Here is a 13,877-nt window from a genome sequence, read left to right as displayed (position 1 = left end):
ACTTGTTGGCTGGAGGTTACGTAAGTGCATCTCTGAGCAATCTTTGGCTGCTGTATGATTGGCAAAGAGGTGGCAGCAGGGTGGTGCTGTTGAGTTTTCCTCTTCATTTGCTTTTTTTTCTTTTTTTTTTTTAATCTCTATTTTTCAGGAGTATCAAAACCAAGCTTCTGAAGCACTGGTGCTTTGCCAAGGGTAAACGCAGAAATATTTGCATCAGTTATGAAGTTTAAAAAGAGAAACAAACAGTCATGTGTTTTCACAAAGTTGTATGGGGATTTCAGGCACAGTGCTGCCATTGTCTTTTCCAATAACAGCACTGCTCTGCCTGGGAGTCGTCTAAGAAATCCAGCATCAGGGTTTGAGATCTGAGTGAAAGCTGCACCATCCTTATGTTCTCGTAGCTGCTGGGAGATGCTTTGCACTCTATCTATATATTTAGCAGGATCAAGTTATAAACTCATCTTGTAGCCTGGTTTTGAAATGTTCCTCTTTTCTGCATGTTTTCATGCACCTTGCAGCCTTAAATTGGATTTCCATTCATGAAATATGAAAATAGTAAGCATGTAATTAAGACAACAGTGGTGTCTCTACCATGCATCTGAGTGCTAAGTCCCACATCAGTTCTAAGATAAGCTGTGTGCCTTCTGTCACAGTCCCTGCTCTCCTCCCATCACTTATGAAAGAAGATCCCATGAGCGGCACCATTTTGGGAGGACCCACAGGGAAGGAGAACAGCTTCCTATTGCACAGTGCAGGTACAGGAAGATGTTTGTCTTTTCTTTCTCTGACAGTGACCAAAATGTGTAGGGCATGCTGAAGAATTCTATGTTGTACCTGCAGACCATGATAGGGACAAGGATAACCTCATCTCCGCGGAATGAATGTCTGTAACACTCTAGAAGTTGGCATTTCATCTTACATAGTCCTTGAGCCTTCCTCTTCCAACTGACACAACTTTCTCCAAGTGACTCTGCCAATATACATTGACTTTTTAATTTGATTTTTTTACATTCATGGGCTTCAGTTTTATGAAGTACCTAGCAATACTGAGCTCTTCAATGACTGCGTGATATGGTCTCATCTTTCACTCCTGACCCAATTTTGTACAGGCAAACTCATGGATGAGTACAGAGAAAGCTTTGTAAAATCTTTGCTCTGGATCCCATTAGGATCCAGTTCATTTACTAGTTTTGAGACAGTGTTTGATCAGCTGTCCTGACCACTGATGTGGTCAAGAGTATGACTTGCATTGTGGCAAAAAAAAAAAAAAAAGAAGAAGAAAGAAGAAAGAAAAGAACAAAAAGCACAGTGCTTTTCCTGAGTTCCTCTTAACTGTTGTGGACGCTGTTAATGCAGGAGGTAAATGTGCTCATTTACAGTAAAATCCTAGAATAATTAAGGCTGCAAAATGCCACTGAGATCACAGTCCAACCCCAACCCACCACCACCATGCCCATCCACGACACTCAGAGCCACGACTGCACGGTTCTGGAGCTCTTCTAATGACACTGACTCCTCCACTTCCCTGGGCAGCCTGTTCCAACGCATCATCATTCCAAGAAGAAATTTTCTTAATATCCAACCTGAACCTCCCCGAGGGCAACTCCAGGCAGCGACTGCGGTTCCACGCAACGCCTTCCCGCAGCGGAGCGGCTTCGGGCGCCGGGCACGGAGGGGCCGATCCCGCCCAGCTCCGCCGGGAAGGTGCCGAGCCGCCCCGCCCCGCAGCCGGGGCCGCGCCGCCGCCTGGCTCCGCGCGGGGCGCCCGGGGCAGAAGGGGAGCGCTCGGGGAGGAGGCGGCCGAGGGAAGGGAGCGATGCAGACGGAGAACCCCGACGTGCTGCTGGACCTGGAGGAGGAGGACGGGGAGGACGAAGAGGTGGACGAGGAGGATGGAGAGAGCGGTGAGTACGGGGAGCTCCGTGGGGCGAGAAGGGAAAAGTTTCGGGGAGGGGGTGGGAACCTCGGGGAGCGTGTACCTGTCGGCTTCTCACCTGCGGGGGGAAAGGCGCGGCAGAGGCGCTGTATGGATGCAGAAGCGCTGTGCCCTCGCTGGGTGCCCCGCTCCTTCGGGCAGAGGGAGGAATGCCGCTCCAGCCGCCGCCCCCGGCGCTCGGCATCCCCCGAGCTCGACCCCGCTGCTGGCAGCGGCCCCACTGCAGCGCCAGTGACGGGGAAAAGAAAAGCGAGGGATAATGACGAGGAGGGAAAGTGGCGAAGCAAGGAAAGGCGGTCATTGCGCTGGGAAAAAAGTAAAACATAAAAGCGTGCGCTGTGTCCCGCCGGAGATGAGGTCGATAGAACGACCCCAGAGTTTTAATACTCAGAGGCCGGGTGTTAGTCCGACTACGACAGCAGCAGCCCAGGACAATCAGGACAATTACTTTTGTAACTGCTGTGGGAATGAATTCTATTAAAGTGTTTGCAGCAAACAGATCCCAAAGGGCAGGATCTCGGCAGGTCAGACTGAAGGGGTCTGTTTTGTGCTGGCTGACCTCAGTTCAGAGCTGTTCTCAGCCACAGTACCCGACATATTCTGAAGTGTTTTCTTTCTGCTTGCTGAAGTAGGTCCAACAGACAAGGAATGCGGGCAAATGTCAGATGAGCACGCAGATGTTAGATTTGTATATAGAAATTTTATCAGTTAAGAAGGGTTCCTTTGTGCTATTTTTCAAAATGTCATGGCTTTTTTTTTTCCTGATAAGTGCCCAATTTTGATAATTTTTGGCTACTGAACTGAGTTCCTGCATTTGTCAGAAGCTCTACTGATGCCAGTGCTCTGATGCTTGTGCTGCCTTCACATACTGATCCTTAGCAATGGCCAATGCAGTTTGCCTCAGTGATTCAGTCAGCTCCAGCCAGCGGTGCAGAGCTGGAGTCTCACCCAGGGTCTCTGGAAATCAAGGCACATCCGTTCAGCCCAGTTCTCTGTTCCAGATGCTGTAGGAGGAGTATCCTTTGCTGGATAGTAACAGTCCAAAGACAGATGAAGTTTTCCATGTGAAGTGCAGCAGAGGGATTGTTTGACTCCACTCCTCTAGAAAGGGTGGATCAGCACCACAATGCACGAATCAACGCGTGCCTTTTCCTTTCCATTCTTCACCCCAGAGAACAACAAAATTGTTTCCTACTCATGACTCAAGCTTGGGGTTAGTTCAGCTCCCAAAGCCAGTAAGTGTGAGCTGCACGCTCTGCTTGCAGGATGTGGCAGTTTGGAGCAACGCAATGTGTGGTAAAATGAAATAAAAATTGAGTGGGGCGGTTTCATCAGTTGCTACGCAAAGAAATAGCCCTGCACAGCTCAACTGTTATTCTTCCTTGCAAAATGTGTGGGTAATAGTCCCAAGGTTTTTATGTTAGGTATAATCAGAGGAGAGCTGGTTTATAAGGCTGAGAAGCTTGCTGATCACCCCTTGGTCTCCAGTTTTATGGTACTATCTGCATCTTTACCAAGGAATCCAGCCTTACCTTGGTAAGGAGGCAAGACTTCTGAGTCCTTTCCAGTTCATTCATGATCAGCCCAATGCATGCATAGCTCATCAGGTGAGTATTTCCAAGTCTTGCCACATTAGAGACTGTGGCTGGTGCTGGCACGCAGCTGGTTGGGGTTCTGCGTGCCAGTGATGAGCAGAGCACTTCTGCCAGAGCAGACATGGGCAGGAACCCAGAGGAAGAGTGTTGTTTCTGAAATCACCACTTACCAGGCAGGCATGGTGGGAAGAACATGGAGCTGTGGTCGACACCGTATTAAAGTTCTCCCAACCCATTATTTTCAGCCTAGAAACTGTCAGACAGTTTCTTAAGCTGTAAAGTGTTTCTTTCCCTGATGCCAAACCTCCTGCAGTGTCTATATTAATTTCTTTGTACTTGGGGACTTACAGTATATCTGAGTGGACTTTCCAGAAAAGCCATCTTCTGAGGACAAGACCAGGGGTATTCACTCCGACTGACCATTCTGTGCAAAATACTTTACTTGTTATTGGGTTATGTGAGCATCTTCCTCACTCTTTTTTGTCTTGTTTTTGCTCACAAATAACTTCTAGCAGTTCCTTGAACCTCGTGTGTATGTCTTTTCCTGCCTTTTGAAACTGCTGCAGTACTCAAGACACTCGAGCTGGCCAAGAAATTGCAGTCTTTAGTAACTTCTTCATTGTCACGCAGCCTAGATACTGTGCTGATGAGGATTCCAGTTCATGTTCATGAAATATATTTCATGCCAATTTTCAGCACAAGTTTTTACTAACCACAATAAAAATGTACAGCATTTGGCTGATCCAAGGAGTGTTTTATTGTGGAATTACAGCTTCAATTCATCTGTGAGGAGGCATTCTTCTGCAGTCCATTTCCTTCCAGTTTTGTGCAGCTGCTCACTTTTCTGTTCTCAGCTTGGTTCCTCATGGTATATACTGAGTTTTATCATAGAATCATAGAATTCTTTGAGTTGAAAAGGACTCTTAAGGGTCATTAAGTCCAACTCCACTGAAAGGAGCAGGAACATCTAAACTTAGATCAGGTTGCCAGAACCTGGTCCAGCCTGATTTTGAATGCTTCCAGGGACAGGGCATCCACCACATCTTTGGATGACCTGTTCTAGTGTTTCATTACTATCACTGTAAAGAAACTTCTTCCTTATATCCAATCCAAAATTCATAGATTCATAGGTACATTAGGTTGGAAAGGATCTACAAGATCATCTAGTCCAACCATCCTCCTATCACCATCCCTACCCACTGAACTACTAAATCAAATCCCTTAGCACCTCATCTAAACGCTTCTTGAACAGCGCTAGGGATGGTGCCTCAACCACCTCCCTAGGCAGGCCATTCCAGTGCCTGACCACTCTTTCAGAGAAAAAATGTTTCCTCAGGTCTAATCTAAATCTTCCCCGGCGCAACTTGTGGCCATTCCCTCTCGTCCTGTCATTATTTATCAGGGAGAAGAGGCCCACCCCCTACTCACCACAATCCCCCTTCAGGAAGTGGTAGAGTGTGATAAGGATACATTCTTCCTGTCTGTCATGGTTTTATGATTTTTGTTATATTATTGATATTCCAATCATGACATCATATAGTGTATTAGGAGTTAAAGAGTTAATGCTCTTGGTCTAGTGGTTAGGAGCCGGTGCATCTAACCATGACACTGTCGTAACAGACCCTACTAAAGAGTCTGTCTCCTTCTTTCTTATAGCCCCCCTTTTATGTACTGAACGGCCACTATCAGGACTCCCCAGGGCCTTCTCTTTTCCAGGATGAACAGTACCAGCTCACTCAACCTGTCCTCTTGGGAGGGATGTTCCATCCCTTGAATCATTTTTGTGGCCCTCCTCTGGACCATGTCTCTTCTGTGCTGAGAACTCCACATCTGGATGCAGTTTTCCAGGTGAGTCTCAACAGTGCAGAGTTAGGGGCAGGGTCACCTCCCTCATCCTGATGGCCACACTTATTTTGATGCAGCCCAGGATATGGTTGGCATTCTGGAATGTGAGGGCACGGTGCTGCTCGTTCCAACTTGCCATCCACAGGCACCCAAAAGTCCTTTTTGTCAGGGTTGTGTTATATCCTTACATCGCCCAGCTTGTATTGATAATGACTGTGCCATGACCCAAGTGCTAGACCTTGCACCTTATGAACCTCATGAGGTTCTCCTGGGCTCAAATCTCTCTAGGTCTCTCTGGGTGGCATCGCATCCCTTGGTCATCTGCAGTTTGTTGAGGGTGCACTTGATCTCATTGTTGATGTCACTGATGAAGATATTAAATAACATTAGTTCCAGTACTGACTCCTGAGGGACATCTCTTGTTATTGATCATCTGGACATTGAGCCATTGACTTCCCCTCGATATGATATCACAGTCAGTTCCTCCTCCATTGAACAGCCCACTGATCAAGTCCACATTGTCTGCTTAGAGCCTCTAAATTTTCCTACTCAGTAGTTTCATTAACTTGACCTGCTTCTCATTTCCACATTGCAAATGTTATTGATACTCCAAAATGAACATTCTCCATTACAATAAATATCTCTAATATTTGCCTTCCTGGTTCTGAACAGTGGTCAGTTATATTCAGAAATGTTCTAGAGGCAACAGTAAGTCTGAGTAGTTGGATATGTTGACTGAAACGTGTTTTAGTTGTGCAATTGATTGCAATCCTCACACAGTGACAAATTAAAAATTTGTGTACTCAGAAGCAGGTGCAGGGGTCAGAGCTGGTAACAACATGCAATGGTTTTTTAAGTAGATTTCTTTTAAAAAGAAATGGGCCATATTCTCCCTTTCATTCTACTTACTGCTTTAAGTAGGGCTGGCTCTCCACACTTTCACACTTGGCTTTCTTCTGTTTTGTAACCAAACGGAGAGTTGCTGGGGCATCTTTCAGTCTTCCACTTCCTGAAGAGGGCTGTGGAATGGATATGTCTGATGAACTGAGAATCTGGGATTTCTGCTCTTCAGTTCTTATCACACTACTCTGGTAGAAATGTGAGGATAAGCAACTCTTGTGTGCACAAGTTGGATTTCACTTTTCCTTTCTTGTACCTTTGCATCCAGCAGGTGAAGAACACTAGTAAGCAGGAACCTCGTCCCCATGAAATGCAGGCTTATCAGCATTTAATCTCATTGCTGTGATTTGCTATTGAGGCAGCAAGAGGACCTTCATCATGAACTGGGGCACAGTTCTACCATCAAGGAGAAACTGATCTGTAATATTGTTCACAATGTAAACTGCTTTTCATGCCTCCCTTTCCTCTCTCATCTGTTACCCAGTAGTTTACACACATTTCATCCTCTCTTTGTGCTTCAGTCATTTAATTTTCTGCCTTTCCACCCGCCTCAATTTGCTGAATCCTGACTGTGAAAGGAACAGATGGGTCACCAAGTATCTGAGCTGTGCACTGTGGGTACCACTCACTTTTTAATTTTGATGTAATTATTTTTCTACGAAACTACTAAAAATACACAGCAAGAGTATAAATATTTAACTATAATATAATTACTGTTTTGTAGCTATTTATAATTCATAAACTCTGGAGGAGATGAGAATGTTTCGAGAAGAAGACAGGAGATTGGGAGTCTGATAAGATTAACAGATTCACCAGATACTTCTCTTTTTCAGATTTTTCTACCATGACAGAATTCCCAGTTGTCCATTAGGAACTTCCTGTATGTTGAGTGTATTTTTGAGAGATCCCATATTTCAGATTTGGGAGGAATATATGAGTGCAGCTTACAGATAAGTCTGCAGTCAGTAAGGAGGACAAACTCGCTGTCTGTCACTGAGCCAGCTTGTGTCATTTGCACAACTTGGATAGTAATAGTTGTCATTTCCTGATTATTAAGATATTAACTTTGTCAGGTACGTATCACAGGTGATATCAACTTTTATTTACACAGCTGCTCATGAGCTTTTTTAGAAGTAAAAGCAACCTGTGCATATTTAGGCTAAACACATTAGGTTTTTAATTTTTTTTTCAAGCATTATCATTTATACAAAAAAAGAAAAAGATTAAACATTATTAAACTTACTACAGCTTATTGAACAGAGAAAATAGAGTGTTTATGTCAGTAATGTATAGGGCTTGTGTTCCATGGTACAGAACTGTGGCTAGCAGATTCTTAGTGCTACAGTTATTGAAAGCAGTGCAGTCCTTTACTCATGAGGAATGTCCATGCATCACATGGTTTGCAACTTGTGCAGTGTATCAGATTCCAGGTATAGGTCTTGAATTTCAGGAAACCAGAGACATGGAGTGATCTATCCATGGCATAACAGACATCATGTCAGTCTGTGGGTCACACAGATAGACATTTTGAAAGTAATTAAATATGGAGTATGAAGGAGATCTGCTATTATATGCATGGAAGTTTCAATCCAATCATTATCATTTAAATTATAGAATCACAGAATTGTAGGGGTTGGAAGGGACCTCCAGAGATCACGGAGTCCAACCCCCTGCCAGAGCAGCTCCCTAGCCCAGGTTGCACAGGTAGGCGTCCAGGCGGGTCTGGAACGTCTCCAGAGAAGGAGACTCCACCACCTCTCTGTGCAGCTGTGCCACTGCTCCGGCACTGCACTGGGAAGGAGTTCCCACACACATTTGTGTGGAACTTCCTATGCATCAGTTTTTGGCCCTTTCTCCTTGTACTATTGCCACACACTGCAGAGAAGAATCCAGCCTCATCCCTTTGCCTCCTGCACCTTAGATAGTTATGGACATGGATCAGATCCCTTCTGAACCTTCTTTTTTCAAAGATGAACAGCCCCAGGTCTCTCAGCCTTTCATTATAAGGGAGGTGTTCCACACCCTTTATCATCCTTGTGGCCCTCTGACAGACTTGAGGACTTTGAGGAGATCCCAGTCTTTTTTGTACTGGGGAGCCCAGAACTGGACACAGTACTCCAGCTGAGGCCTCACCAGAGCACCTTCCTCGACTGGTGACACTGACTTCATCTTAGTATTTCTTGATACCTATCACTTCCTAGGAAATGATGGCTTGCATGCTGTGGGATTCAGGTCTGCTTTGCCACAAAACATGTGGTGAACCCCAAAGGGAACTGATAATAGAATTGGTATTTTCTGCCTTGATACCAGAAAAAAAGCACATTTTAATGTTTTGTATGAGAAAAATTACCTGGTTTAAATTAAAAAGTCTTTGTAAAGCTCTCCAGTTCACCCTTTACAAAGATGTTTTCCTTTTTTTTATTTTTTATTTTTTTTATATTTTGTTTGGTTTTAGTTTGAGAGGAGAAGTTCTTGTACCCAACTAAAAAAATAAATAAAAAATAAACATCTTTGAACTGTTTGCAGTTTTTATATTCAGAAAACAAAGGTGGGGACTGAAATATAATGCAAGCGCTGAGCACTGTATCTTATTGAATAGAAAAAAATCATCATCCTACTGCTGATCTGCCATTATGGCTTTAGTATATGTCTCTGGCATAGTCCTCCCTGGCAATCTGAAGTATTGTCCTACAGAATTTATGTTATTTAACTGACATTTGATGTATATTTTTAATTAAAAAAAAAAAACAAACAGGAATTCATGGGGCTAATATCACTAGTAACATTTTACTGGACTTTTGGTTCAAATCCAGGCCTCGCTGTGAGCATAGGAGAGCAGCTTTGCCACTGGATGGATTATGCTTCCATCACTGAATGAGCTAAGATGAAAGCCCACATGGTTAATATTTTGTGTTTAGAATTCAGGGTTCATTAATCTGGAAGTTGAAATTAAAGCCTTAGGATGTAATACCATAAACATGCCAAGCTAGCATGTAACATCTCCATGTTTTTTGAACAGCTCCAGGAACAGTTATTCCACCACTTCCCTGGGCAGCCTGTTCCAGTGCATTACCACAGTTTCTGAGAGGAAATTTTTCCTAATATTGTACCTTCATAACCTGCCTACATGTCAGAGCTGCTTCCTCTTCACAAGCCTTCCAGTTCTAAACCACATCAGAATAGATGGCCCGTTTCATATGCAGTGACTGATCTGTTGAAGATAGTAACATTGCATAATACAAAATAGCTAGAGTGCTGTTATTTTTTTTCATTGAAAATAGACATACTAACAGCATTTATGTTGTGTTTGTAAAATGACATGACTCAAACCAGTAAAGGCACTACTCACAAGAAGAACCGGGAAGATCATGTGATGTTGGAAAGAGACACATTCAAGCATCTTTAATTTAAATACCAGATTCAGACTGGAAAATTAACAAAGACATATTAAAACACAAAGCGTCTGAACTTTAAGCAGTGCAGTTACAAGTCTGCTAGAGGATAAACATTCTTCTTTAATTGATTTTATGCTGCTTAGTTGCAAACTGTTGGATAGAGGCTAAATAAGATTGGGCCCTTTGATTCAGTATTTACATTAAATAATTTCCAACTAAGCCACTAACCATCAGTATTCTTTAGACATATAGCCAAAAATCAAAGTTTTGTGGTGACTGCTACCAGTTTTTGCTTTTCTTTTAGAGTTACCCTTCCTTCCAGGTTTATGTTGGTGGATTCCCCCTGGCCCCCTTAATCTGTTCAGTCAGGTCCTTCAGCATTTTTTAAGTGTGATTTATCATAGAACATTAAATATTTGCATAGGAGAGTGTTCGCTGTAGTCAGAAGGAACTGCTATGCCAGCGCTCTTCCGCAGCAAACAGCCACCACTTCTTTTCTGTCCAGGTGCCATCTGACAGCAGCCACTGCAGCAGGTTGTATGACTGAGAATTGCAGCACCCTGTGTGCTTGTAGCTTGTGTGGGTATTTAGCAGAAGTGGAGGAAAAGAAGAGCAGTGTCCTGCCCACAGAGAAGCTGGGGTGTGTCGTGTCAGTGGAAGGGGTCTCCACTCAGCGCCAAATACTGGGATTTGTTATCAGTAGTAAGATTCCTGGAGCACAGCCAGGTTCTTGGCTGAAGAGTTTGGTAAAACAAGGAATGTCAAAGAGATGGAAAAAGGCAACTCTGAATAAGGAGGTGGAAGTTAAGGCATGGCATCCACTGAGACCTGGGTACAGACTGACAAAACATAAAAATAAAAATGAAGAAGTGAGAAAAACCTACCAATGCAACTGTTCACATATGTATATGCTAAGCAATGGCATAAAGATTCTTCCAGATCAGTTCAACAGGAAAATAAGCTACAGTGTGGGGCTAAGGTAATTTAACTGTGAATTGAAATAATTCATCTGTGGCATTTTCATGCATGTTTTTAATACATACTAAAAATAATTATGCATCTCTGGGTAATTTATCCAGCAGTGAAAATAGTATGTTTATACAATTAATTATTTGCAATAAATAAATAAATAAATAGAATCTCCACTGCTGTAGGTTTAGCAATGCAATTAGAGATAATAACATCTAATAAAATAAGGCTGATATGATGATCCAGAGGGCTCTAGTGATTTCCAGAGAGTTGTATTAGTTTGCACATAATATTACTAAATTTCTTTGATCTCTCTATCTGTATATTTTTTCTTAAGTTGTCTAATGGAGTTTTTGTAGACATTAATGAACAAAGATCAGGTCAAACAACGCACACATTTTACTCTTGTGAACTGTCCCGTTGACGAGAGTGGGAATAGCATCATTTTTGTAAATGCTGCTCTTAGTAGAGAATGCAGAACTAGTCCCTAATGAGGGCGATATACTTATTAAATATTTCATCATTTCAGTGTATACTGATCCACTCTAGAGAAAAATAATTAAATTCATTCAGTTATTGTGTTATAAAAGACCAGTAGGAATTTGCAGTTTAAAAACTGATGTCCACGTTTAAGAACAAAAGCCAAGTAAAGTATAGTATTTGGATGACTTAAACATGTGATGTATTAAAAAATAAAAGCAAAATCAATATGACTCAGAGAAGGAGTCAGTGCTGAGTTTAAGTATATAAGCCTCAATGGTAGCACGGTCCAGCCAAATGAAGCTCTATTAGACCTCTCCTTCACAGAAGTAGAAGGTTCTGAGTAAAGATGTTATTAACAATGCAGCAGCTGGTTAGAAGAAAAATCTGAAGAGTCCCTCAGTTGCTGAAACTACAAAGCATTTCCAGATAAGGAAACCAAAGTATGCAGTTTCTTTCTAAGCTTCAGTTCCACCACTGGGAATGCTTATAGACATGAGTCTATGCACCTACACAAGCAAAGCTCAAAAATTCACATCGTTTCAGACTTGAAACTTACTATTTCCACAAAGTCATTAAAATATCTTTTGGGGACCCTCACAGTGTATAGCAGCTGAATGTAAGAAAAACTTTAAAGCAAATGTTCTGAGAAATTCATCACAGAAGTTCAATTAAAGCTCTTTTGGGACATGTAAATTTGAGAGCGAGAGGTATGATTTTATAAACATACCTCAAACTTCAAATTTCACATTAAGCAACCCATTGGTCCACAGGCACTGAACTCTAACCAAACAGTCATTTGCAATTACGATTTAGTTAATCATCTCTGTTCCTCCTGAGGAGGTCCCACAGCTGCCTGGAGGTTTCTCATTCTTGATGAGCACTATGGGATCATCTCTGCTGCTAAAAAAAGCTCTATTTGTAGCTTGGGGCATCTCCTGTAAAATACGCTGAAGGCAACATACACTGTTTTTCCCTGTAATTGTGCAGGCATTCTGATAGTAAGCTTGAGATGGATCTTGGCAAGCCTGTCGGATGGCAGAAGTAGCTTGTCTTCTTTATGTTTTCTGCCTAAGGACAGCTGGTTTGGTTGCTCTGGGATGAAAAAAGAAGAAAGGATTCACATTATTTTAGGCAATGAAGAAAAGGCCTTCAGCTGAAGAAGGCATGCTGGCAGAAATGCTAATGCATTTGTGGAATAATGTACTTGAGCAGGTGAAAAACAGTTTGTCATACTGTTGACCAGAAAGTTAATTACATGGTTACTGCTGAAGCATCAAATCACAGTCCTTCAGCAAATCAGCATTCAGAAATATTCAGGTTTCTTAGGTCCTTGTTACAAATGTGGTCTAGAGATGGAAGGCAACGTGCTCACGTTAAAATGGTGAATGGCTTACACCACTTCTTGTTTTTATACTTTGTACTTGTAAAAATTGATATTTTTATGTTTCCTAATTTAAACCTATATATTGGTTTGGTATGAATAGCAATATTTTGGTTTAAAACAGCTGAGTTAAATTAGATCTCATAAACAGCTCATCTGAAATTTCTCCCTGTGTAGGGACTTGATGCATGCCTGTTACACAACGTAAGAAAAACAATTTTGAGTTAAGTGGCACTGTCAACATCCATAAAGTTATTTAAGTATGCAAATATTGGAGTCTCAACCCCCAGAGACTGTGTACTGCTGTTGAGAGTGCTGGAGGTTTGGTTTGGTTTTCATTTTTTTCAAAGCTATTCATGATAGAAGGATAAATATTTGTCTAAACAATGGTACTTTATGTTTTAGTTGTGGTTGATGGATCCAGGGGGTGTTCATTTTCTCTGAATGGAGGAGAATTTAATTAAATGTTTTAGGTGTAGATGTTTATCCTTTAAGACAGGACGGAATGTGTCCATCAGAGGTGTTTCCATATATGTCACTGAGCAACAATGAACAAACCCAGTGACCCCTCTGCTCAATTAGATTTTCTTGAGCAACTTCCTGCATGCAGAAATAAACTCCAGACAAATCTTTTTTTCCCTTTCAGGAAGTCTCATAGTTCTGTTTCATCTCCTTCACTATTATTTTCACTTTTATCTTCTGGCAGCTTAGCATCAGGGGTTCTCTTGGCCTTTGGAGTGCCAAGCCTGACTCCACAGGAGCAGGTGTAGCAAAAGAAACATAGGTCAGAAGTGGCAGGAGGTGTTCCCATTGTCCAGCCTGCAAAGTGCCAGCCTGCAGCAAAGGTGCAGGAGAGTTATTTTATTGGATCCTAATTTGCTGTCAGTTTCTAGAGATCTCCTTCCTGATATCAGACTGCAATTCATTAAATTTCTGAAACAGAGAAGTTTGTTCTCCTTCAGCCAGAATTTGAAGTTGACACGAGAGACAGGAGATGCAATCCCCTGGCTTGTGTTGCAGGGGTCAGGCTGGATGACCTCACTGCTGCCTCGCTGCCTGCCTGTCTATGAGCTGCATTCATGCACTTCAAAAGTTCATTTTTATTTCTCTCCACACACAAAAAAGTAGAATCTGCAGTAGATCCACTGTGGCGTCTTCTTAAAAGTAAAACAAAACTTCGCATAGCCACTATAGAGGGATTATGATGATCCTCTTCTCAGCCTGCCACACTCACTGTATTCCTGCTGGTACATTGTGATGCATAGCCAACCTTACCTAAGTGTAAGTGAAAGGTAGCTCTGTAGGATGATGCTTTGTTTTTGCTTTTTTTTTTATCCTCTCACCTCTACGGTTCTAAATAAGTGGATTAGAGT

General features: G+C 42.4%; 1 protein-coding gene across 2 annotated transcripts in view; it reads left to right on the top strand.

The window, feature by feature from the left end:
- The first annotated feature begins 1,688 nt into the window (after positions 1-1,688).
- Positions 1,689-13,877, top strand: part of ANO6 (anoctamin 6) — a 65,651-nt gene continuing 53,462 nt past the window's right edge. For both annotated transcript variants that reach the window (XM_065743439.1, XM_065743438.1), the window contains exon 1: positions 1,689-1,904. In XM_065743439.1, the coding sequence (XP_065599511.1) occupies positions 1,817-1,904 (88 nt within the window). In that variant the 5' untranslated portion in view covers positions 1,689-1,816. The remainder of the gene's footprint in view (positions 1,905-13,877) is intronic.

This window comes from Cyrtonyx montezumae, unplaced genomic scaffold (genome assembly GCF_038088225.1).
Source record: "Cyrtonyx montezumae isolate F1298 unplaced genomic scaffold, pur_monq_1.0 scaffold_3, whole genome shotgun sequence".
NCBI lineage: Eukaryota > Metazoa > Chordata > Aves > Galliformes > Odontophoridae > Cyrtonyx > Cyrtonyx montezumae.
The sequence above is the reverse complement of the archived record's forward strand: the minus strand, read 5'-3'. Positions and strand labels throughout refer to the sequence as shown.